Consider the following 24,589-nt stretch of genomic DNA (forward strand, 5'->3'; position numbering starts at 1 on the left):
AAAGTATTGTATTAAAAACAACTGAAATCACAATCATGACTGCTTTTAGCTTTTTACATTTTTATTTTTAAGACTTTTATAAAGAAGATGCAACATGTCAGAGCTTCAGAGGAGTTGGAAGGTTGATTTTTTTTCTTTTACATTTTTTGATGTGACTAGGCTCGCAGTTTTCCTCTGCTTCCTCCTTGTGTGCACGTACCTTCAACAAACACAAATCTGTTGTATAACGGTAATAAACTGATACAAAACTAATTTCAGATCTTGTTTATTAACAAAGAATGACACAATTTTGTACTGTAGATTACTTATACAGTATCCTGCTTCTCACACATGAATTAACTGTCCTGAAATGGGTTAGGCCTGTACACCAGACTTTCAGTGATTCAGACTTATTTGAACAGCAAAGACAGAAATCATTACAAACTTCTTTAAAATTTCCAGAATGAAGCTATTTCTAAAAATAAATTATCTCATAGCCTGACATCACCAGACCAATTCACAAATGTGTATTAGTCTGTGGCCTCTCAGTTCATTTTTTATTTCCAAAGGGTTTTATCTGTGTGTGTGTACACCAAAGTGCCTCTGAACTGGATATCAGAGTTATGAAACTGTGACGTAGCACTGACATATTTTTCTCATCAACAAAAGTTTTAAGTGCAGTTTGTTCTTCTTTCAGAGGAAATGCGTGCCATCCTGTCGCAACAGCAGTTTCAACATCAGTGGCAGCCATGTTGGTTGTTTACAAAAATTCCTCAGCCGCATTCCTCTGTACAGTCGTCATATCAAACCCACATCAGATAAATGGTTGTGATTGGCCTGACCTGAACCAGGTCAGCCGGAAATCTGTCTGAATAGGAGGGAGAGACGGACGCATCTGCATGAGCAAATAAAACATGATCTCATAGAGTGATGACTCAAAGGTAAAACTTGTAAAAGGATTGTAAAACTTATGATTGTAAAGCGCATGATTGTAAAAGCATAAAGAGGTTTGTTTAAGTGGCTTTTCCATAACACAAAAATGAATACACACACAGCACACAATGTTATAGAACAAAACTGATGTGAAATGGCTCAGGCGTCAGGGTGGCATTTCTTCATGTGTAATGTGAGGCTGTATTTGACGATGAAGCTCCTGGAGCAGCGTGTGCAGGCGTACGGCCGCTCTCCGGAGTGAATGCTCAGGTGTGACTTCAGGTGAGCCGACTGCGTGAACTTCTTGCCGCACTGACTGCAGCTGAACGGCCTCTCGCCCGTGTGGATCCGCATGTGAACTTCCAGGTTCTGAGACGTGGCGTACGTCTTGCTGCAGATGGAGCATATGAAGCGCTTCCCTTTGCCCGCCCCGTTACAGTGCTGCGACAGACCTGATTGGTCCCTGTACACAGCGAAGCTCATTGCGTCGGCCTCGTCGTACCCAAAAGCAGAGTTGCTGCTTTCGGATAGCTGGCAGTCTGTGGGCGTCGAGCCAGACACGTTTATCAGCTTGAGTCCGAACGCGTCACCGTCCATGTTTTCGTTTTGGTGAAACTGAGCGAAAGCCATGTGGTTTTTGGACTGTTTGCTCCACGTTGGAGTGAGATCCAGTTCATCTGTATGAGTCTGAGAGTCAATCAGAGTGCTGTTGTTGTAATACATCTGTCTGCTAGCACTCGACATAGGAGGAGCCAGTGAGCACTCCTGGTGGACCAAATGGATGTCAGGGTCCATCTGTGAGGCGTACGAACAAACCAGCTCTCCAGCCTCCCTCTCGTCACCGCCGAGCTGACCGGAGCAGCCCGGCTCGCTGCGAGGAGAGTCCAGACTGTAGACAGACACGCTCTTCTTCTGTGTCTGTTTGGATGACGTTGGACTTTTCAGTGTGAGCTCAGAGGAAGACTTCCTCTCAGCGTCTTCGTTTCCCGGCCAAGGTCTCTTCATGCTCCGACTATTTGGAGACGACGTGGCGCTCTCTCTGGCTGCAGCTGTCACTCTGTCAGCAGGTACTTTGTCCTCTGAAAGGTAAGACAAGACAAATGATTCAATCAAATGTTCAACAACAACACCAAGATGTTTCTTCACTGTAAATGGCCAGCACTTACATAGCGTCTTTCTAGTGTTTCCAACCACTCAAACTGCTTAGCATGTCAACATTCACCCATTCACACATTCATACACTGCCATGCAAGGTGCCAACCTGCTCATAAGGATCTAATTCACACTCACACAGCACTAGCACAATCATCAGGAGCACTTTGGGATGCTTTATTTTGCCCAAGGACAGTCTGGCATGTGGATTTAAGGAGCTGGGGTTCAACTGCCGATCTTAACATGAGCTCTACCTCCTGAACCACAGCCACCCTGTCAGATCTCTGTTTTAGCCTCTGGGCAGCATCAATATGTGTCTGTGCATGTGACACAGGGCTCAGGCTTGGGTAACACATGGTAAAATGATGACTCGGCAGGAAGTGAAGGCTGCAGAAGAAGTGACTCACGTTTGTAACTTTGCTGCAAACTTCGGCCAAAATATGAGTTACTCATGTCTCGTGTTTGTGTTGAATGAAACTCACTGAACATTTTCACTTTTAGAGCTGATATTCATCTGGTGGCTTTCAGTAACGTTGCTGCTGTAACTGATAAACAGGTAAACAAGACACAGTGTTCATTTTCTCTCAAGTTTTGCCTTGTATCTTTATCTGAGCGCTCATATTCATCTTTTATCTTCTGTACAGGTCAGGTCGGGTTCAGGTGGTTGGCTGACACATTTTTGGGGGTCGAGCTGTATGGATTGACTTTCATATGGGGTCAGGTAGGTGCACGCATCACTACTAGAGTAGACGGTATAATACATGCCATCATGAGTCCAGCAGTTATACATGAAGGTAGGAAGATATGAAATAATAGTTACCACCCAAGCCTAACAGGGCTGTTAATCATATCTTCTTTTTTATGCAGGAGACAACAGCGCCACCAACTGTTTAGTTAGTGTCTGCAAACAGTTGTGTATGGAAACACAGATTCATTCACTTTCTTCTGTTTATCTGTTTAAATTTGGAGCCTGAGCACTGAGTGAGTTATTTTATCCTCTGACTTACAGATTGCTTTGTAAATAAGTCAGGAGGTGACGATACACCCAGGTCACGAGGCAAGACAAGATGTTAACAGACAACTTGAATGACTGGAATTTGACTGAAACTCACAAAAGGTAAAATAATGCAGCTGCATTTTGAAATGTTTTAACTCTTCATCTTGTCATGATTTCAGTTCCACTTTCTGAGCATGAATCATCACATGCTGTAAAAGAGAACAATGAGCTCAACTGACTGGCTTCTCTCTTTTATGGTTTCTCTTCAGACTTTATAACTGTGCATGAACTATTTCTGAACTTCTACCTTCTGATTGAAGCTGTGTGACTTTCTAACTGAACTCCTTCCCACATACTGAACATAAAAATTGTCTGGGCTTTCAGTGTCTGCTTCACAGGTGCAGTTGATTTCAATAGAGAGCTGTTGGTGCTTCTATAGGTGTCTTTGCATAGTGCTTGTGTACGGCACTATTTTCTTACAGTGCTTATATATTGTTCATGTCTTGTCTGTTCCCAAAATGCTGCTAAACAAACGATTTTCTTCTATACTAATTTCGTTAGACTCCATCATGCCGGCTGACGCTGGATGCTACTCCGCGAGACAGCTACTCACCTCAACAAGAAATATGTATAGAAATATATGTTTAACATTACTATAAATAATAGGACAAATATACCGTTTATCAGTAGTGTGTGCCTGCATGTATTTGATAGACCAGTGAAGCTCTTTACTAGATGACGTGTTGTGTTGTGGGAAAAGCACCTATGCTGCGTTAACTCAGTGCTCCTTCAAATGAACGATGAGGCCCAGATATCTAATAAGTACCTAGCTACATATCCAGTGACCCCACATGTGATCCAGACCCATGTCGTCCACACTCACCGTCCTTGAAGGTGTCGTTACTGTCCGAGTCTTCGTCTTTGATCAGCACCACATCTGGAAGCTGCAGGAGACAGAAGATGAACAACACTGAGGTCACATATGATGATTATTATTATTCAAATTTAAACAATGAAGTAAGCAACCAGGAAAGTGATGCATTTAATACAAGATGTTTATTTTATAGCTGTGAAAGTGAGATGATGATGTTGATAGAGCTAAATGCTTCGCTAACAGTACATTTAAATATGAATACACTGACCATAGATTAGCTTCCACATTGGTGCTTTTCTATAGAAACTTTAGAGCGTCTATGGTTGCCATTATGTTTTTAATCCCATCACCTCAACATCTCGTCAATGATCGCGTTATCGCAGCAGCAGCAGCTTTCTGATTTCATTGCGATAACGAAGTAATTAACAACGAGAAAATGACTTTCAGCCCGGGGCAACAAGACTGAGATAAAATAATACATTTAAAAAAAACTATCTGGAGATAACTTATCAACATCTTGCCATCAGTGTGCACGGAGCATGTGCAGAGGCTTGCAGCACAGATAAGAAGATAATTAACTTCTGATTCTGGAGATGATTATAAACTCCTTCTGTCCCATATGCAGCAGTTCATGTACATTTATCAAGGTGTAATGACACAGTGTGAAACGATGCAAGGACATGTCAACTTCCAAATGATCAATAATATTATTGTGGTAGAAATTTACATGTATGGAAGCCCATTAAGTCCAAAAATATAAGTAATAGTAGTAGTAATAGTTTATTTTTGGATAGGGACAGTGCATATTAATGAACATAAATGTAATAAACCTTCCTTCCTTCTCTCCTAAATTCCTTCCTTCCTTCCTCCTTTCCTTCCTCCCTTCCTTCTCTCCTCCTTTCCTTCCTCCCTCCCTCCTTACTCCTTTCCTTCCTTCCTTCTTTCCTCCTTTCCTTCCTCCCTCCCTCCTTTCTCCTTTCTTTCCTTCCTTCCTTCCTTCCTCCCTTCTTTCTCTCCTAAATTCCTTCCTTCCTTCCTCCTTTCCTTCTCTCCTTACTTCCTTCCTCCCCCCTTCCTTACTCCTTTCCTTTCCTTTCCTTCTTTCCTCTTTTCCTTCCTTCCTCCCTCCCTCCTTTCTCCTTTCTTTCCTTCCTTCCTTCCTTTCTCCCTTCTTTCTCTCCTAAATTCCTTCCTTCCTTCCTCCCTTCCTTCTCTCCTTACTTCCTTCCTCTTTTCCTCCTTACTCCTTTCCTTCCTTCCTCCTATCCTTCCTTGACCTGAGGACAACAGGAGGGTTAAAGATAAGTCTCACATTTATTTTAGGAGTCAAATCATTTAGTCAATAAAATGTCCTTAATAACAGATGAAGGTGATATATTCATGTGTCTTGTTCTGTCAAACCAACCAGCTTAAATGATAAGTTGATTCATCTGTTGTTTGGTTTATAGAAAAATAACCTGCAACTAATTTGGTAATATATTAATAGTTAAAGTCGTCAGCTGTTTCAAACCCTCCATCCAGCCTTTGGGCATCACCTCTTCATCTACATAGGCCTACAGTTTGAAAAGCCAAATGGAAATAATTAAATTTAAAATGTCAGATGCCAAATGGTCTGAAGGGCAAATTCAGTAAAATAAATAAATCATAAAGTTTTTTATTTATTTAAGTTTTTTTCCATTTTCCATTTTGAATTTCATATTTGATGTTTCCCTTTTTCTTATTTCCATCGCCATTTTCAATTTAATCTTTTTCCTTTTCATTTAAGCTTTCAGTTTGAGCATTTTAAACGTTTTTCATTGTCAAATGATCATTTTACATTTGCTTTTTTTTCACATTTTTCATTTTTAACTTTAATGACGGCCTGATTATTCCTAGTAGTACAGCAAAGTAATGTTGTCTCTAGTTTCTATTTGGACTTTTAATGTTAATTATGACCAAAAAAACATATCCTCCACAGTCAATGATATTCTAAAATACATTTAAAAGCTATAATAGAAAATAGAGATGATTTTTTAAAAATAGATAAAATAGATTCAAAAGACAAATAACATTATAATAGTGTGATAATACTTTAGTAACTTTCTATTTGGACTTTTAATGTTAATTATGACCCAAAAAAACCTATATCCTCCACAGTCAATGAAAATATTCTAAAATAGGCCTACATGTAAAAGCTATAATAAGATAAAATAGAGATTAATTTAAAAAAAACATCTAAATAACATAACATTTATAATAGTGTGATAATGTTATCTCTAGTAACTTTCTATTTGGACTTTTAATTTTAATTATGAATTATGACCAAAAAACTATCCTCCACAGTCAATGGACATATTCTAAAATACAGTTTTAATTTAAAAAGCTATAAAACAATTTAAAAGCAATAATAATATAAAATAGAGATGAATTAAAAAAAATATACAGATTCAAAAGCCTAATAAGAGTGTGAGCCAGGCCGGGTTCATGCCTACCTCTTCCCGCAGCACCACCACAGCTCCTCCGTCTCCTCCCGCAGCAGTACCCCGGTCTCCTGCTTCGTCTCCCCGCTGCTGCTGCTGCTGTGTTGTCCCCGCCTGCCTCGCTCCCTCCGCGGCCTCCACTACAACCACCCCCCCTGGTTCCTCCGCCGTCTTGGCCCCGCAGCTCCCCCGCACCACGATGGACTCGATGAGGTGCAGTTTCTTCCTCAGGTCGTCGTTCTCCTTGTGGCTGCGGCTGATTTCCAGCTGCAGCACCGAGTAACCTTCATCCACCAGCTCGCAGATTTCGGCCACTGCAGCTTTGGTCAGGGCTCCCATAATGAGGCAAAGCTGCTCATGGAGAGCCTTGCTGGATAAAACAGACATCCCTCCGTTTAAGAGGACACCAAACCCGGCAAAGACTCCCGTTATTGGGGCTCCAGCAGGCTCTGAAACAACCTAAGCAGCTCGGTTTGGACCGTAACCCAACCTTCGTCCCCAATTACAAAGGATATGTTTCTATTTCCCTGCCTTCCGCAACATATTATTTCTAGGATGGCGAAGGCGTGATCCGCCCCCTTCTGCCTTTCATTGGGTAAGCTTTATATTCTTTACTATAACCTGCACCAATCTCACCACTCATGCGTAAAATCAACCAACCCAACTAAAGAAGGCAACGTTTATTACCCAGAAAGAGGCAGACTTTAGGCTGTTCATTCATTCGCTATCCTAGGAAAAGAATTTTTAGTTTCTCTTCAGATTCCCGTTTCCGGAATACAATGACGACTTGATTTCAAACTAAAAGTCGGTTGTTGTTGTTGTTGTTGTTGGACAAGACTGATAGTGGATATATTGTATTTGAGGCTGATATAGATGTAGTGGCCATTTGTCCTTAAAAAAACAAATTAAACTTTAAACCAAACACAATCAAAAGGCGTGCTGATGCACCATGGGAGATGTGGTTTAACGCAGGCAAAAGAAGATGAATGTTCTTTACAATCTTGCGGGGTTTTTTGTTTGGATTTATTGCAACAAAATAAAATAAACAAAAGAACAAAGAAAAAAAGAAACATAGGCCAACCCAGATGCATGCTGGTCCTCAATGTGCCTACCTACCCAAATAACCAAGTGCCCACAGTGTTAACCAATTACCAAAAAATAAATCAAAATACTATGCAAATATAAATATGCTAAAGAAATAACTAACAAAAAATATGATCTAAATCTAACCTAAATAAAGCCAACAAAGTTACTCATAATTGATAAATTAAATTTACAACTAAAACTAAAAATTAAACAAAACCAAATTTAACAAATAGCTCCTACAACCGATATTAAGGAGTAATAATCATTATATTGATATAACACTCGATCATTATTATCCCTTAAAAACACTTGTGACAAAGATATGTAATGAAGTCATGATATCTTACCATTTGAAAATAATTGTAATCATTTCAGATCCCTCCAGGCCTGTGTTCAGGTGTATATAAAATACTCTGCTTTCATAATAATTTGTTTTTGATAGTTTTCCCCCAAAAAAACTTCAGTTAATCTTGTTAAAATTAAACCTACTCCTACTTCATAAAAACAATCCAGAATCTAAAACAGTCACCCATAAAGTTGGAATAAAATATCTTTGACCTCTTTCCATGAAATGATTGTGAAAATGTGATGTATTCTTGATTGATAAAGTGTAAATATTCTCAACATTGTATTGATCAGTCTCATTATACCTGGTCAAATTTGATTACTCATGTGTATAAATAGAAAATAAAAAGAGGAATGTGTCTGAAAACTAAATTATTCCAACTTTATGGGCAACCGTGTATATTTAATTTCATAAATTTAACTGCTGAATACAAGATGTCTCCTCCTCCTTCACTGTAAAGTCTATTTTCAAAGTTTGTATATTGGAAGATCAAGTTTCCAAATGATGCATAAGTCAAATATTGGACCAGGATTGGCTTTCAGACTGGTTGTGATGTCACAAATCATACTTGTAGGCCCTTAAAATGTATGTGTGACATGTAGTATAGTGGAAGTACAAAGTACCAACACATGGAAATACTGAAGTAAAGTACTTCTTCCAATTGTGCAGTAGGCTTATCTAGCCAGTAACCGACAGTCCAGCAGCTTGTGACAGCTCTGCCCCTTCCTGTAAAGAGTCAATCATTCAATCAATCTTTATTTGTATAGCGCCAAATCACAACCAGGTTATCTCAAGGCACTTTACACATAGAGCAGGTTCTAAACCGAACTCTTCAGGTTTAATTGAGTGTCAGTGTTCGTCATGGGTCACTAGGATGAGAGTCCACCTTCATCTCAACACTGCTCCTCTTGTCCAGATGAGGGTAAACCTGTGTAGCAGATAGAGGATGGTATCTGTCACACCTGCTCCTGGTAAATTAACTGCAGTGGGTCGAGTGGACGGCGGACCTGGTATCTAAGGAGATAGAGCGGGAGCCGTTCTGAGGTCTTCATGATATGTGACACCAGGGCAACCGGTCTGAGGTCATTCAGCACACTGAACTGGGATGAGACATGATGTCTTCCAGAGTATAGAGGCATTCTCCAGTTGTAGACCGAGATGGAAAACATGCTGAAGGGGCTCCCCCAGTCCGACAGTCCAGGCCTTAAGCATTCTTTGGCCTTATCCAGACCAGCTGCCTCGCTAGGACAGAGTCTCCTCAGCTCGCCTTTGATCTGATCTGTGTTGATAGCTGAGAGAAGGGGGGTTACTTTGTCCATGATGGTGGTCTGGGGGAGATCAGGGAGTGAGAATTGGACAAGTATCAGCAGCTGGTGGTGGAGCTGTGGGAGTAATGAGTGTTCAGGCTGTAGCAGCAGGAGCAGGGCTATCAAATATTGTTTTTTCATTACGTGGTAGCAGCTCAACTCCCATTTCATCAGAAATTTGGAGTGATGACCACGGCTGAACGGTCAAACACACACAGTGCAGCTGCTTCAACTTGTGTGTACCACTTCATTCATAAATCAAGGAAGTACTCGCGTATAAATTGAGGCTAGATTCATTTACGACACACAAATAAACCCTCATCAATCATTGTTAAATAAGCCGAAGCCTGCTCCGGGGTCAGCACTTACAACCACTCAGTGTTGTGATTGAGCACAGTCAACTTTACTGCCAAAAATGAGCAAATATGATTTCTTACATCTTCAAACTGACTCCAGCTGGCTGCAGTCAGCGGGTCTGTAAATGGACTCTATTGTGTACATGGTTTGAATGACGAGCAGTGTTCATGTGTGTGGCTATTGTTTAAACTGTAAAAAGGGAACAAAGAGAAACTCAACATTACACCGTAGTATTGCTGGATGTCTGACAAAAGAGTTTCATACCAGTGTTTTATTAAAGGACATATTCACAATTTTCATCAATCAAGTCTGTCTTAAACAGTCAGAAACCCAAAATGAACAGTAAAACCTGTTTTTCTTGCTGTAATCATTCCTCCTGTTCATACTGACCATTGGCAGCTCCCTTCATAACGCACTTACAATGGAAGTGATGGAGGACTGTGTATTTAACCCTTTGTAGGTCACACCAAGAAATGTTTTTCCTTTTCCTATCTCTTTTAGGCCATGATAACATAAAAACATGGATTTTTTTCTCATTGACTCTACATTTTATGTTTTTCAGACCTCATTTGTTCAAAAACACAACATGTTAGAGACTCATTCTGCATTACATACCTCATACAAGTGGGTGGATTGCCCAAAAAATTAAATAGATTTTGGTTTTGACCAGATATCATGACACAAAGTGACCTCTACTGAATGGCTAAGCAGACCTTCAAAGGGTTAAAAGTTTATCTGAAGCTAATGTGATGCTTCAAACATCCAAATGAGTCAAATCAAGTAGATATCTTTCAACGTTACAATCGTCACACTGTTCGGATTCAGCGTGTGGATTTGACAGAAACCAGTAGAACCAGTGAGAGTTCAGTCAGCTGGTGTTTCTCTGTGTTTCTATTGTGTGAAAAGCATTTGTTTGTGATTCTATTGGACATTGTATAGACAGAGAGACACACAGACAGAAAGGACACAATAAGCCTGGAGGGATGAACGTTAAAAAGACCCACAACATTGCATCAGTTATTGGGTGGACGTCGGCCGTACCAACCCCATCATGAACGTGGTCACATCACTAGAAATAAGTCTGACTGGTCTCAATCAGGCTGCGACTATAATGATTATTTTTATTACTTTTTTAATCTGCAGATTATTTTCTTGATTAATCTCCCGGACTATAAAATGTAAGAAAAATATGTTACGTCTCATTTAACTGTCATGTTTGACAAAGAGAAACATTAAATCGTCATTAAAATCATTAAATCTGAGAACGATTAAAAAAAATGGTTGGTAAATGGTAAAACAAAATAGTTGCAGATACATTTTCTATCAATTGATCGTCGCAGCTCTATTATCGATTATTCTGTGGATTATTTTCCCAAGTTTTTTGGTCTATGAAATGCCAGAAAATGGTCAAACAAACACCAACTCATCATGGACTAAAGAAAGCAGAATATATTCACATTAAAGAAACTGCAAACCTTTTAAAAATGACCAAAAAAAATGATTTATTGATCAAAATAGTTGTGAAGTAATTTCCTGTTGATCATTTGAGTAGTAATCTCTAGCACAGATGATCACTGATAGTTATGATGGACAAACCTACAAACATGAAACTCCCAATGTAAACCAAGATGATCCTTTTAAAGCAACACTTCACCTCTAACTACTCTAATGTATCTGAGTAAATAATGTCACTGCTGATTGGTCACTTTTCTAAATAAATACTTCATATCATTAAAAGCTCATATGGGATTCATCATCTCAGTTTAAGTAAAACTCTGTGGTCCTATCGGGTGTCCTCTCCTGTAATCATAAATATCACCCATTATAATCAGAATTGATAATAAAACTACTTCATAAATAAAAAATAATCCATAAAATGTTAAAAAACAAAACAAAAAAACCCAAAGAAAATCCCTTTAAGTGACATGAAAGTACAAAAAATCAAAGATATTCAATTTATGATGAAATTAAAGTAAGAAACGCAGAAAATCCTCATTTTTTAAAAGCTGCTACCAACAAATATTGGTATTTTTTACTTGAAAACTTACTCAAATTATTCAAAGTATCAGAATTGTTAATTAATTTCCTATCAATTGGACAACTAATTATCTTAATGCTGCCCTCTTAATAAATAATGACAGGAAGTCAGCACCTCAACAGCCAGATGAATCTTCTCCACGTCTATGAAACAACGGAAACAAACAGAAAATGAATTGCACGCTTTTAATTCCAGATATACACCAAACAATGAACATTCACATGCTTCTTACAGGAAGTCGGCTCGCTACAGGAATCACTTCTCACCGAGGAAGTCGGCACTTTTTTTCCCTTAAGTTGTCGAAGCGGACCCAAAAACGGCCCGCGTTCTGTTTGAGGTAAGAATTGATCTGAATCAGATCACAGTCGCTCGTTCTGCTCTGCGTCTGTAAGGCCTGACGGGATGAGAACAGTCACAAGTATTAAAAGCACCCGTTCCTTTCAAAAGGCCTTCAACTGAAATGTTTAAATCAGAAGTTGGGTTCGGACCCGTCTCAGTACCATCAGTGCGTCTGTATCAGGAAGCTAACGGTTAAACGGCGGCGGCGCTCTGCTCGGCAGGGTGATGTTTCTGCTGATGGATCCTCAGGTTCTGCTTCCCGGCGAACCTCTTGCCGCAGTGCTCGCAGGCGAACGGCCGCTCCCCCGTGTGGACGCTCTGGTGCGTCTTCAGGTGTCCCGACTGCGTGAAGCGTTTCCCGCACTGAGCGCAGCTGTAAGGTCGCTCGCCGGTGTGAACGCGGACGTGCGTCTCCAGGCTCCGCGACGACGTGAAGCATTTGCCGCAGTAGCTGCAGACGAAGCGGCGGTCCCTGCAGTACCGGTTCAGGTCCAGAGGCTCCAGTCTGGAGGCGGCGAGGCCCAGCGCTAACGGGAAACTGGCAGCGTTCAAGTCTGACACTTTGTCCAGAAGTGACGGCCGGTGGTCCGGTTTGAGGTACTGCTGGTGAGGGACGGTCATCATGCTCGGCAGCCCCTGATTGGTCCACGAGGAGCACAGATCCAGCTCTGTGTCGTAGGGGAGGGAGCTGATCAGGGACACGCCTCGTTTCAGGTCCGACGTCCCGTGCATGGAGGCGGGGCTTCCTCCCGACCCGGAGAGGAACGGTTTTCTTGTGGTCTCGCAGTCCGACTCCGACGCAAAATCAAACACGACATCTGAAGAGCTGTCGTCGGCGTTGGCGCCCCCCGCTGGGCCCGGAGACCCTGGCACACTGTGGGATTCGAATCGAGGCTCGAGTCGATCTGGCGGTCTGCTGCTGCTGCTGCCGTGTTCCCACGCGGTCCTCGCTTCAGTCGAGCAGGTGGAGATGACGAGTCCAGACGGTCCTTCTTCACTGTCGTCTACGTCCGACCGCTGCACCTCCGTTCCTTCACACAGATCAGAGAACAGTTTAAACACTCAACAGAAGAGAAGCGACTAGTGGAGAACCAAGACTGAAAAACTTTGAGACAAACACTTCTGTCTATTACACAAACACATAAACAACGGAGGACATGGAGGCGATGGTGTACTTGCTGCTGTATGTGTCTTTCTGTCACACACAAAGCAAGAAAATTGAGCCGTATGGCTGTAACCCTGTTGCCGGTATTTAAAAATGGCGGGTTGATTCTTGTGTGGGACGGCTCATGACTCTTCCAGTGACGACACTCTCTGACCAATCGGCGGCCGGCAGTCTGATGACGTTACATTTTAGTATCGGCTCGGCTCGCTTGGAACCTCAGCAGAGCAAGTACTAAAAAAGTACCGATATGCTTTTGTGCCGACGAGTTTTGGGTCCCGATTCAAGTATTGCAATTTTATATTTCAATTATTGTGATTTTCTTTCCTTAAACAAGAACAGGTTGAACCTAAAAAAGTAGCAGGTACTATCCCTAGAGTCGAGTCGAGTCGTGCTGGAACTGTGTAGTGGAAGAGCTCCCTATGTGTGCTGTGTGTGTTTTGCTTTGTGCTGTTATGTTTTAATATTTGTATAAGTGTACTGCTGCCACGCCACAAACAGAAACAGGAGGAGGATCAACTCATTAGGTTATAATATGAAACTCATAGTTGGTTTCGGGCAGAGGAGGACTCCCTGTGATGTTCTCCTACACTTCGTCATTGGTCTGGTGGGGGAGGGGAAGGGGGGGCAGGCAAACATCGTGATCTCTATCTGATGTGTTTATTTCCCTCCAGCTGTTAGTAGATAGAAGTGAGGCTTAACCTTCCAGTCGTCCTCCCGGGTCAAATTGACCCGTCTGTTTTGACTGTTCCTTCCTTCTTTCTTTCCTTCCTTCCTTCCTTCCTTCCTTCCTTCCTCTCTCCTTCTCTCTTTTTTTCCTTCTTCTCTCTTTCCTCCCTTCCTTCCTTCCTTCCTCCATCCTCCATCCCCCTTTCTTCCTTCTGTCGTTCCTTCCTCTCTCTCTCCTTCCTTTCTTCCTCCCTGCCTTCTTTCCTTTACTCCCTTCCTTCCTTCTTTCGTTTACTCCCTTCCTTCCTTCCCTCCTTCCTCCCTCCCTCCTTTCCTTCCTTCTTCCTCCCTTCCTTCCTTGACTGGAACACAACAGGAGGCTTAAAACATATAATAGATACCATGAAGGCTACAGAGAGGTCTGACTTTACACGATATTTAAAAAGGAATCAGAAGACCAAAACCAAATACCTCGATATCGATATTTTAACAATATTAAAGAGATGACTATCGGTGCTTAGGCAATCTTTATGCAGCAAAAAGGGGATTTTTGATCAGTAATGTGGATATAAAGACTAAGTGGATAAAGGCAGATAATAGAAAAGTCATTTTTACTGTAATTCAGCCTTTAAAAGCAGGAAAAGACACTTACTCCATATCATGATGCTATTACGATATTCAAACTCTAAGATGATATCTATAAAATATCACAATATCCATATTATATAACGATTTATTGCCCAGTCCCAGTGTCGAGCACCAATACCCAGCCTTAATTATAATGTAATACTCATCCTGTTGACTTTGACTTTTTGTGGCTTGGCAGAAATACGCCTCCGTAAATATTGACCTACTGAAGGGACTGAAGCTAATTAAAGAGAACAGTCTATACACCTGCTGTCCTCTCACATGTCCTCTCCTGACATGTGAAAAGTGCCTTCCTTTTTCCTCTGGTACAGAACATCATATAAATAACATTTATATTTAATAATTTAATACTACATGATCTCAGTAAACTAATGACTGCTACTGAAAGAAACACACTGATGCTGTCCTCTCTCTGTGTTAATCCCAGGAACATTATATACACGTACAGTACTGTGGAAAAGCCTACAGACAGAAAATACAGGATTTAACATTAATTATTAAATATTATTATTATTATTATTATTATATTTATTATTATTAGGGCCCGAGCGCTGACCAGCACGAAGCCCTATTGTATCAGTAAAGTTAAGTGGGGCAGCGAGAAAAGTTATGTTAGTTTAATAGTTTAACCCTCCTGTTGTCCTCGAATCAAGCAAGGAAGGGAAGGAGGAAGAAGGAAGAAGGAAGGAAAGGCGGGAGGAAAGAAGGAAGGAAGGAAAAAGGAAAGGAGGGAGGAAGGAAGAAGAAAGGAAAGGAAGGAGGAAGGAAGGAAGGAGAAAGGAAAGGAGGGAGGAAGGAAGAAGAAAGGAAAGGAAGGAGGGAGGAAGGAAGGAGGAAGGAAGGAAGGAAGGAAAGAAGGGAGGAAGACTCTCTCTCTCTCTCTCTCTCTCTCTCTCTCTCTCTCTCTCTCTCTCTCTCTCTCTCTCTCTCTCTCTCTCTCTCTCTCTCTCTCTCTCTCTCTCTCTCTCTCTCTCTCTCTCTCTCTCTCTCTCTCTCTCTCTCTCTCCTCGTACCATCCTCTTTGAGAAGCAGCTTGTTGTCTGCTGCTGTGTCTTCCTCCTTCGTCTCTTCCTCTCCTGACATTTCCTCCTTTATCAGAACGACGTCCTCATCGCTCGGCTCGTCCACAGCGGCCGGCGAAGAGTCCTGGGAGAAGAAGAAAAACAAAAAGACGTGACTATGCGGTTAATGCAACACAGATGAAGCTCCTGAAGGCAGTTAGGGAGTTTTACTTTGTTATAATAATATTAACATTTATCCAAACTATGCCAACACACACACACACACACACACACACACGCGAACTGTGCCAACACACACACACACACACACACACACACACACACACAAACTATGCCAACACACACGCACACACACACACACACACAAACTGTGCACACACACACGCGAACTGTGCACACACACACACACACACAAGCGAACTGTGCCCACACACACACACACACACACACACAAGCAAGCTGTGCCAGCGCACACACACACACACACACACACACACACACACACACACACACACACATCCAGAAGATCCAGACAAACAGGATGATGTCGTCTCCTCCTGGTCTTAACGGACAGATGAAACCTGTTGTTAAAGTAAACTGAGTCTAAAGTAACTTCACCTTTCAAACATTAAACAGAAGCTGCCAACTGTAATCTTTAAAGAAGTTCAGCATCATGTTTTATTTGATCTGATATGAGCAGAGAGTCTGGAGTCAGTCTGGCTTTTAGAAACCCGTACATTAAACTGGAGGAAGTTATGATGGTTGAATGGTTTTTAGTTTGGAAGAGCTGATAATGATAATCAAACAGAAATACAGTACATAAAAATAAATATAATTAACTGTGAGAAAAAAATAAATAAATACAATTAACAACAACAAAAAAATAGTAAAAAAATAAAATAAAAAAATAAAATAAATTTAAAAAGAAATAAATAAATAAAAAATAATAAAAAATAATAATACAAATAAATAAATAATAAAAAAATAATAATAATATAAATAAATAAATAATAAAAATGAAAATTAATAATATAAATAAATAAATAATAATTAATTAATAATAAATTTAAAATAAATAAATAAATCCTCAGATTAACTCTTCATTCCAGTCGTCTACTTCTATATCATTTTTTGGTAGAAATCAGTGTGCATAGATTATTTTTTTCCCCTCCATGGAATAAAAAACCCCAAAAATACTGTCTTAAATTTAGTTTGAGGAGAGCCAAATGTACGTTACCTTGCCTCTGTGTACAACCGGCCTCACAGTGAGCGTTCGTTGTTTGTTTTAAAGAATATATCTAAATAAGTTTGATATATTTCATTAGTGTTATTTTAGTGGATGTGAGTGGTGGTTAATGCTTTTATTTTGAAGGTTTCAGGGCAGCTTGGGGCACAGAGGTGAGTTATTTCATTTTATTTTATTTTATTTTATTGTAAAGGATAAACTGCCACAACAACATCGTCCTCTCACCTCTTTGGTTACAGGGTTCACAGGTGGAGCCGCCTCCAACACGGGAACACGTTCACTTCTTTTGAAAGTCGAGGCTTGCAGCTGCAACGCGCTGGTTGCTAAGGAACGCTCTGGGAAAGGGAGAGGAAAGTGAGTTACAGTGATCCTGGTGGGACGTATCAAACTGTAAATATGTGTATAAACTCGTCACCTTTAATATATTAAACTATTCAGCAAAGTGAAAAATACCTTCAAAGTAAAAGTCTGTGTAATACTGGATAGTTTAATTAGTATTTAACAAAGTCCATTTCTGCCAATGTGATGAAAAAGAAAAGATCCGGTAAGCCAAAATAATGAGACTATCAAAATAATGAGATAGATTTTCAAAATATTGAGATAGTGTTTCAAAATAAGAGTGTTTCAAAATAATGAGATAGAGTTTCAAAATAAGATAATGTTTCAAAATAATGAGATAGTATTAAAATAATGAGATAGTATTAAAATAATAAGATAGTAACTCAAAGTAACGACTTAATGTCTCAAAATAACTTAGTAGCTAACAAATAATGACTTAGTATCTCAAAATGTACTAATTAGTCATACGATTATCATTATTTTTAGTTACTAAGTCATTACTTACAGAGAGTTTCTCTTTATAACGACTTACATCATTATTTTTTTCATCACTCTGGCAGAAATGGGTTTCATTAAATAATACATCTGAACCTGCAGCGTAAACTAACATTTATCTTTAAGCTGTTTGGGGGCGTTTTTGTTTCTTTATTTTGGCGGTCCCATTTAGTTGCAGACCCGGGCTAGTTTCATGTTTTTAAGCTCTTCGGGGGTCTTTTTTCCTCTAAACATCATCATAAACCTTTAGCTGTTTGGGGCTCTTCTAGTTGGGGGCTAGTTTCATGTTTTTAAGCTGTTCTGGGACCTTTTATTTTGTTATTTTGGGCTAAAATGAGTTCTAATAGTAACATAATTCAATGTGTTTCATATCTAAATATCATAATGAGTCTTTAGCTGTTTGGGGGTCCTGTTTAGTTTGGGACCCTGGACTAGTTTCATGTTCTAAACCAGGGATGTCAAACATGCGGCCCGTGGGCCAGATCCGGCCCGCCGAGGGGTCTTATCCGGCCCACTTTCCTTATTCCTCCCTTCCTTACATCTTCCCTTCCTTCCTTTCTGTCGTCTTTTTCTTCCTTCCTTCTTTCCTTCCATCTGTCTTTCCTTCCTTCCTTCCTTCCTTCCATCATTCCTTCCGTCTTTCATTCCTGTCTACTCTTCCTTCTCCTCCTTCTTTTCCTTCCTTTCTTCCTTCTATCTGTCCTTCCTCCCTTCCTTCCTTCCGTCTTTCATTCCTGTCTACTCTTCCTTCTCCTCCTTCTTTTCCTTACTTTCTTCCTTCTATTTGTCCTTCCTTCCTTCCTTCCTTCCTTCCTTCCTTCTATTTGTCCGTCCTTCCTTCCTTCCTTCTCCATCTTTTTAATGATCCGGCCCTCATGAGATTTAAATCGGGCAGTATGTGGCCCTTGAATGAAAATGAGTTTGACATCCCTGTTTTAAGCTGTTTGGGAGCCTTTTAGTTAGTTAGTTTATTATTATCTAAACATCATAATACGTCTTTGGCTGTTTGGGGGTCCCATTTAGTTGGGGGTCTCCAGGCTGCTGCTACCATTGAACTCCACATATCAGACTGACTGAGTGACAAAGGCCCCTCAAACTCACCCACAGTGAAATCCATCATCAGCCCCCCGTCGGCCTCCTCCTCCTCTTCCTCCTGCTGCTGCTGCTGCTGGTCCTGGTAGTCCAGCATCGCCACGGTGGTGCCCCGGTGGCCCCGGTGGCCCCCCCGCTGGATGATGCCCTCGATCAGCTGCAGCTTCCTCCGCAGAGCCTCGTTGTCTCTGCGGCTGCGGCTGATCTCCAGCTGCAGCGCCGCGTAGCTTCCGTCCACCAGCTCGCAGATCTCCGCCACTGCTGCTTTGGCCAGAGCCTCCATGATGCACGTCAGCTGGGAGTGAAACGCCCGGTAGGTCGTCATGGTGAACCGGTGAACCGGGGGACGGGGACGGTAATCTGGCAGGGAGGGTGAGGCGTTTAAACGGGCATTAAACAGAGCAGCAGGTCGGCTCCGGTGTCCGGTTCAGGGTTTTAACCTGCAGGTACCAGGAGGTGCAGCTGTTGTTTGTTGTCGGTCTGCTCCTTCTTGGTAATATCCGTAAAGCTACTTTCAAAATAAAAGCTTCAGAGTGATGCCTTCGGGTACGCCTCGTAAACTAACACTCCGAAGTACCCCTACAGTTGATCTCAGCACTACGGTGGCCCTGAAGGGCAAACGACAACGACAAAAACACGGCAAAAAGAAAAACACAACGCCACTATAACAATTAAGTCATTATTTTGAGATACTAAGTGGCTAAGTGTGTGTGTGTGTGTGTGTGTGTGTGTGTGTGTGTATTATCACTCAATACCAATACTCTTATAAATAATGTCACACTTAAAAAATATATATATTTTACTATTATTGTTTTTTTGTCCTTATTATTTATTGGTCTTTATTCTTGTCTTATTGCTGCTCTTTTATGTTATTTTACTGTCCAATTTGCTGCTGTAATAATGCAAATTTCCCCATTGTGGGACTAATAAAGGAATATCTTATCTTATCTTACTTCTTTCCTTTTTCCCAGTCAGCTCTGTAGTAGTTGTATTTCCCATGTCACCTGAACGCAGCATCAGGTTGGTTTCTATAGCAACGCCTGGCAACAGAGAGGAAGATGGTTTACAGTAAGTCAGCAAACATCTAAAAACCAGTTTAACGTTTAAAAACACACATTAAAACATCTTTCTGTGTATTTTAATGATGATAATAATCTCTGCTGGTTTTGTGTTTTAACGTTTTAACGTTTTAACGCTTAAAATAATCTTTACCGGTTTCATTTCGTAGTTTTTTGTGTCTCTTTAGCGCAGTTAATGCAGTCAGTTTATTTAGATTTACGTATTTGACCTCATTTCATTATAATAGTGAATAATAACGATGTTAATAAGACAATAAACTTCTCATATTGCTGCTAATTCTGGTCTGCTTATTAGGTAGTAGAAGTAATACTATAGTAGAAGTAGTACTTTTTGTAGTAGTAGTACTTTTTATAGTAGAAGTAGTATTTTTTATAGTAGAAGTAGTACTTTTTATAGCAGAAGTAGTACTTTTTATAGCAGAAGTAGTACTTTTTATATTAGAGGTAGTACTTTTTATAGCAGAAGTAGTACTTTTTATATTAGAGGTAGTACTTTTTATAGCAGAAGTAGTACTTTTTATAGTAGAGGTGGTACTTTTTGTAGTAGTTGTAGTAACAGTAGTAATAGTAGTATTAGTACTTTTTATAGTAGAAATAGTACTTTTTGTAGTAATACTAGTGTATAGTAGTTGTTACAGTAGTAGTAGTACTTGTAGTAGAAGTAGTATTTTAGTAGCAGTTGTAATAGTAGTAGTAATAGAAATGGTAGTAGTTGTTACAGTAGTAGTAGTAGTACTTTTTGTAGTAGCAGTAATTTAGCATCAGATTCCCTCTTAGTGTTTCATGTTGAGCTGAGGTGGAAGGTTAGTAACAAAAAGACTTTGTAACGTTGAAACATAGAAGATGAAGATTTGACTTAATGATTTAATGTAGTAAAGAGATGAGAAACAAAGAAAGAGGACGTTTAAAGCTAAAGAGATGCTTAGTCAGTCTGTCCTCTTTAGACATGTTTGACCCTCTCTCTGTCTGTCCAGTCACAGAGGACATGGTCCGCCGGCGGGCCGAACACAACGAGTGTGAGATCTTCTCTCTGGAAGAAGTTTCTCTTCACCAGCAGGACATCGAGAGGATCGAACACATCGACAGGTGGTGCAGAGACCTGAGGATCCTCTACCTGCAGAACAACCTCATCCCCAGAATAGGTACCACATCCATCTATCACTCTGATATGAACTAACTCAAATATTAACAGCAGCGTGTTTTTAACTTCTTTAGAGAATCTGGGCCGCCTGAAGATGCTGGAGTATTTGAATCTGGCCTTGAACAACATCGAAGTCATTGAAAACCTCGAAGGTCAGTTTACAGAGACAGTTTCTGTTTAACTTGGATTCATTAAAATGTTTTAACTGGACACACTTTAAGAGTTTAGTGAAATCAACTAATATTTTGTCACAACCTTTACTTAACCCTCCTGTTGTCCTCGAGTCAAGGAAGGAAGGGAGGAAGGAAGGAAAGGAAGAAGGGAAGGAAGAAGGGAAGGAAGGAAGTACCTTTTATTACCTGCTCTGCTGAGATTCCAAGCGAGCCGAGCCGATACTAAATGTGACGTCAACAGACTGCCGGCCTCTGATTGGTCAGAGAGTCACTGGAAGAGACATGAGCCGTCCCACACAAGAATCAACCCCGCCATTTTTAAATACCGGCAACATCGTTACAGTCATACGGCTCAATGTTCTTGCTTTGTGTGTGACAGAAAGCCTCATACAGCAGCAAGTACACCATCGCCTCCATGTCCTCCATTGGTTATGTGTTTGTGTCGCGTATAAAACGAAGTCACGGCAGTTTAACGCTGAGCCGTTGCTATGACGACCCCGCCCACGTTGAGTAGGTACTTCTTTGCAATGGAAAAGGTCGTTCCTGGAACCGAGTCGAGGCCAGGCGAGTCGAGCTGGGACTGTGTGGTGGAAAAGGGGAGCGTACCTATGTTCCCCGGGTCCTATGTTCCTCGATCGCGGCTAACTCGGTTGCTAGCTCAGCAGCTCGCTCGGCGGCTAATTCGGATGCTAGCTCGGCGGCTAACTCATCTGCTAACTCGGCGGCTAACTCAGCTAACTGGCTAACTGTAAACAGGATCATCCCTATGTTCCCCGGTCACATACAAAGCGGGGAACATAGGGATGATCCCGTGGAAAAGCGCCATATGAAAACCATGATGAAGTTCAATAATGAATCCAGCGATCATGAGTCCCATAAACAGCCCGTTCTGGTGTCTGCAGGCTGCGAGAGCCTCCAGAAGTTGGATCTGACGGTGAACTTCGTGGGTCGGCTGAGCAGCGTCGAGTCTCTGCAGCACAACGTCCACCTGAAGGAGCTGTTCCTGGTGGGAAACCCCTGCACCGAGTACGAGGGGTACAGACAGTATGTGGTGGCCTCGCTGCCTCAACTCAAGGTAACTTCACTCTAACTGAAAATACCAATACTTTGATTTATTCTTCATATTTACTTCATCAAACATGTTGATTCTGCAGAGTCTAAGAAGGTTTAATATCATTTTAAAGCTAAAACAGTTTTGACAATCAGTGAGTTTTAAATGTTAAATAAAGATATTTTCTGTTTCCAGCTTCTTAAAATGTGATAATTTGCTAGTTTACAACATTTTATATCATTATAAATTAAATATTTATGGCATTTGAAGATGTCTCCTTCGACTCTATGATGTGATTTTCACTATTTTCTAACAGTGTTTACACCACATGATCCACAGACAGAAGGGCTTTAACCATAATGATGAAGATAAGATATTCCTTTATTAATCCTATGATGGGAAATTTACATTATTGCAGCAGCAAAGTGGATAATAAAAATAAAAGAGGGCCAATAAAAAGGAATAAAGAACAATAAGTCAGTAGAAAAGCAATAAAAACACTAGTATTAAAAAATATAATAAAATAATCGTAATATTATGTACAAGAGTAAGATGATGAGAATTATACAGAAATATTTTTTTATAGTCTTCGCCATGATTTTTGTTTTCTATAAAAACACAGTCAGTCTTTTGCCAGCTCTTGAAACACTAAGCAACCAAAGAAAGATTCTGCTGAGAAAGTTTTTATTAATAAAAGTTTGCATTCAAATGGTTTGTTTGGGGTTAAAATACGTTCTATCATTATAAGAAGCTGAAATTTGTCTGAAAGTCGTCATGTGTTGTGAACTTGTGCAGATTAGTGAATAACAATAATCCTTTTTTCAGTTTTTAAAGGATAACTCCATCATTTCTCTCTGATCTCACTCATTATTCACTGAGATTAACACACATCACTTCAGAAGTTCAACAGGGCAAGAAGCAGCAGCAGAGAGAATAATGTTATAATAACTCTTAGAAATGATAATTAGAGCTATAAAATGAGCCGTGATGATCTTTTAACTGCTGGATAGCTGAAAGGCAAAGCTTAAAAAATGATCAACAACAGTTTGATGCTGAAACCAAATACTAAGAAGGAAAATAAGGAAATCTGGTCAAAATCTCAGGTCAAGGAAGGGAGGAAGGAAGGGAAGAAAGGAGTAAAGAGGAAAAGAAGAAGGAAGGAAGGAAATGAGTAAGGAGGAAAAGAGGAAGGAAGAAAGGAAGGAAGGAAATGATTAAGGAGGAAAAGAGGAAGGAAGGAAGGAAGGAAGAAAATGAGTAAGGAGGAAAAGAGGAAGGAAGGACAGGAGTAAGGAAGGAGGCAGGCAGGGAGGGAGGAAGGAAAGAAAGAAAGGAGGAAAGGAGGAAGGAAGGACAGGAGTAAGGAAGGAGGCAGGCAAGGAGGGAGGAAGGAAGGAAATGAGTAAGGACGAAAAAGGAAGGAAGGGAAGGAAAGAAGGAAGGAAAGGAGTAAGGTAGGAGGAAGGAAGGAAGAAAGCAAATGAGGAAAAAAGAGGGAAGGAGGTGAAGAACAAAGGACAAATTAAAGAAAGAGGGAGGAAGGAAGGAACAGTCAAAAAGAGATGGGGTCAATTTGACCCGGGAGGAGTAAGGAGGGTTAATCCTGAAGCAGATTCAAAGGTTTTATGTTTCTGTCGTCAGTTTCTAGACGGCACGGAGATCAACCGGTCGGAGAGGATTCGAGCCCTTCAGGGTCTGGAGGAGGTGAGGAGGCGAGTGCTGCAGCAGGAGCAGGAGTACGTGAGGAAAAGAGCGAGGGAGAAAGAAGAGGCGCAAAGGAAGGCGGCAGGAGAGGAGAGGAAAGGAGACAAGGAGAGGAAACCAGGCTTCGACGGTCGCTGGTACACTGACATCAACAACACAGAGTGAGGAGACACATGATGACTTCCTGTTGACTCCAAATGAATTTATACTCATTATAATACTGAAGCTGCATTCAAATGTGGAGAATTGGGTCACTCAGTGAGTTTACATGCATATAAATACAATCAAATTAAAGTTTTTCAGGTTGATTACTCCTTGAACACATTGATTACTCTGCATCGTATATGTGCAATCAGGTTTCCAATCAACTTTTTACAACTTTATATGTGCATAACAACAGACTGCAGACAGAAAGCAGAGATCATTACAACTCAGATCATTCCTCGTGTTACAAATAAGCTCAATTTGAACCAGAAAGACACTGCAACTAACACAAAGTCGTCTGTAGAAGTCTAAATAAGCTGCTCTGTTAAATTCAGATACCAAACACACCCCAAAAAAGTAGCATCTTCTATCACTAACAGCTCCTATAGTATAGTATAGTATAGTATAGTATAGTATAGTATAGTTCCTGATCTGCTGCATGCAATCACATATTTACAGCAACCAGGTTACTATTAGTAAAGGTAATTATCCATATCATCTAGTCTGGGTATATAAGTGCGAAGTCCATTAACACGGCTTATTTACAGTCAGAGAACGACTGAAGAAAGAAGAAAAGTCAAGATATTAAAGGCTGTTACTCACAAGTCCAGTCAGTTTATAGAGGTGTCAAACACTAACCCTAAAAACTACTGTATAACTACTGTATTTAAACATTTACATTAATATGATTTAATAA

The 24,589-nt window shown here is 40.6% G+C and overlaps 3 protein-coding genes across 3 annotated transcripts in view; 1 reads left to right on the forward strand and 2 right to left on the reverse strand.

The window, feature by feature from the left end:
* Window positions 1–616: 616 nt before the first annotated feature.
* On the reverse strand, window positions 617–6,781 carry si:dkey-7l6.3 (zinc finger protein 252). The gene is made up of 3 exons (XM_053330858.1): window positions 6,407–6,781; window positions 3,945–4,005; window positions 617–1,991 (listed from the first exon to the last, which is right to left on the reverse strand). The coding sequence occupies exons 1-3, from the start codon at window positions 6,779–6,781 to the stop codon at window positions 1,072–1,074; spliced, it is 1,356 nt and encodes a 451-aa protein (XP_053186833.1). The 3' UTR covers window positions 617–1,071.
* Window positions 6,782–12,008: 5,227 nt separating this feature from the next.
* On the reverse strand, window positions 12,009–18,665 carry LOC128368662 (zinc finger protein 467-like). The gene is made up of 4 exons (XM_053329520.1): window positions 18,550–18,665; window positions 16,840–16,949; window positions 15,360–15,492; window positions 12,009–12,898 (listed from the first exon to the last, which is right to left on the reverse strand). The coding sequence occupies exons 1-4, from the start codon at window positions 18,635–18,637 to the stop codon at window positions 12,060–12,062; spliced, it is 1,170 nt and encodes a 389-aa protein (XP_053185495.1). The 5' UTR covers window positions 18,638–18,665; the 3' UTR covers window positions 12,009–12,059.
* Window positions 18,666–19,598: 933 nt separating this feature from the next.
* dnaaf11 (dynein axonemal assembly factor 11) overlaps window positions 19,599–24,589 on the forward strand; it is a 54,307-nt gene continuing 49,316 nt past the window's right edge. The window contains 5 exon segments of the mRNA XM_053329517.1: window positions 19,599–19,608; window positions 20,594–20,761; window positions 20,835–20,912; window positions 21,836–22,008; window positions 23,626–23,849. Of these exon segments, the coding sequence (XP_053185492.1) occupies window positions 19,599–19,608; window positions 20,594–20,761; window positions 20,835–20,912; window positions 21,836–22,008; window positions 23,626–23,849 (653 nt within the window).

This window comes from Scomber japonicus, chromosome 12 (genome assembly GCF_027409825.1).
Source record: "Scomber japonicus isolate fScoJap1 chromosome 12, fScoJap1.pri, whole genome shotgun sequence".
NCBI lineage: Eukaryota > Metazoa > Chordata > Actinopteri > Scombriformes > Scombridae > Scomber > Scomber japonicus.

Excerpts from the sequence above, each read along its gene's own strand:
- si:dkey-7l6.3 (XM_053330858.1), bottom strand. The coding sequence starts at position 6,781 with ATGTCTGTTTTATCCAGCAAGGCTCTCCATGAGCAGCTTTGCCTCATT. Across the intron at positions 4,006-6,406 it reads TGGTGGTGCTGCGGGAAGAG|CTTCCAGATGTGGTGCTGAT; the intron begins GTAGGCATGAAC and ends TGTCTCCTGCAG. Across the intron at positions 1,992-3,944 it reads TAACGACACCTTCAAGGACG|AGGACAAAGTACCTGCTGAC; the intron begins GTGAGTGTGGAC and ends CTTACCTTTCAG.
- LOC128368662 (XM_053329520.1), bottom strand. The coding sequence starts at position 18,637 with ATGCTGGACTACCAGGACCAGCAGCAGCAGCAGCAGGAGGAAGAGGAG. Across the intron at positions 15,493-16,839 it reads TGAACCCTGTAACCAAAGAG|GACTCTTCGCCGGCCGCTGT; the intron begins GTGAGAGGACGA and ends TTCTTCTCCCAG. Across the intron at positions 12,899-15,359 it reads GCTGCTTCTCAAAGAGGATG|GAACGGAGGTGCAGCGGTCG; the intron begins GTACGAGGAGAG and ends ATCTGTGTGAAG.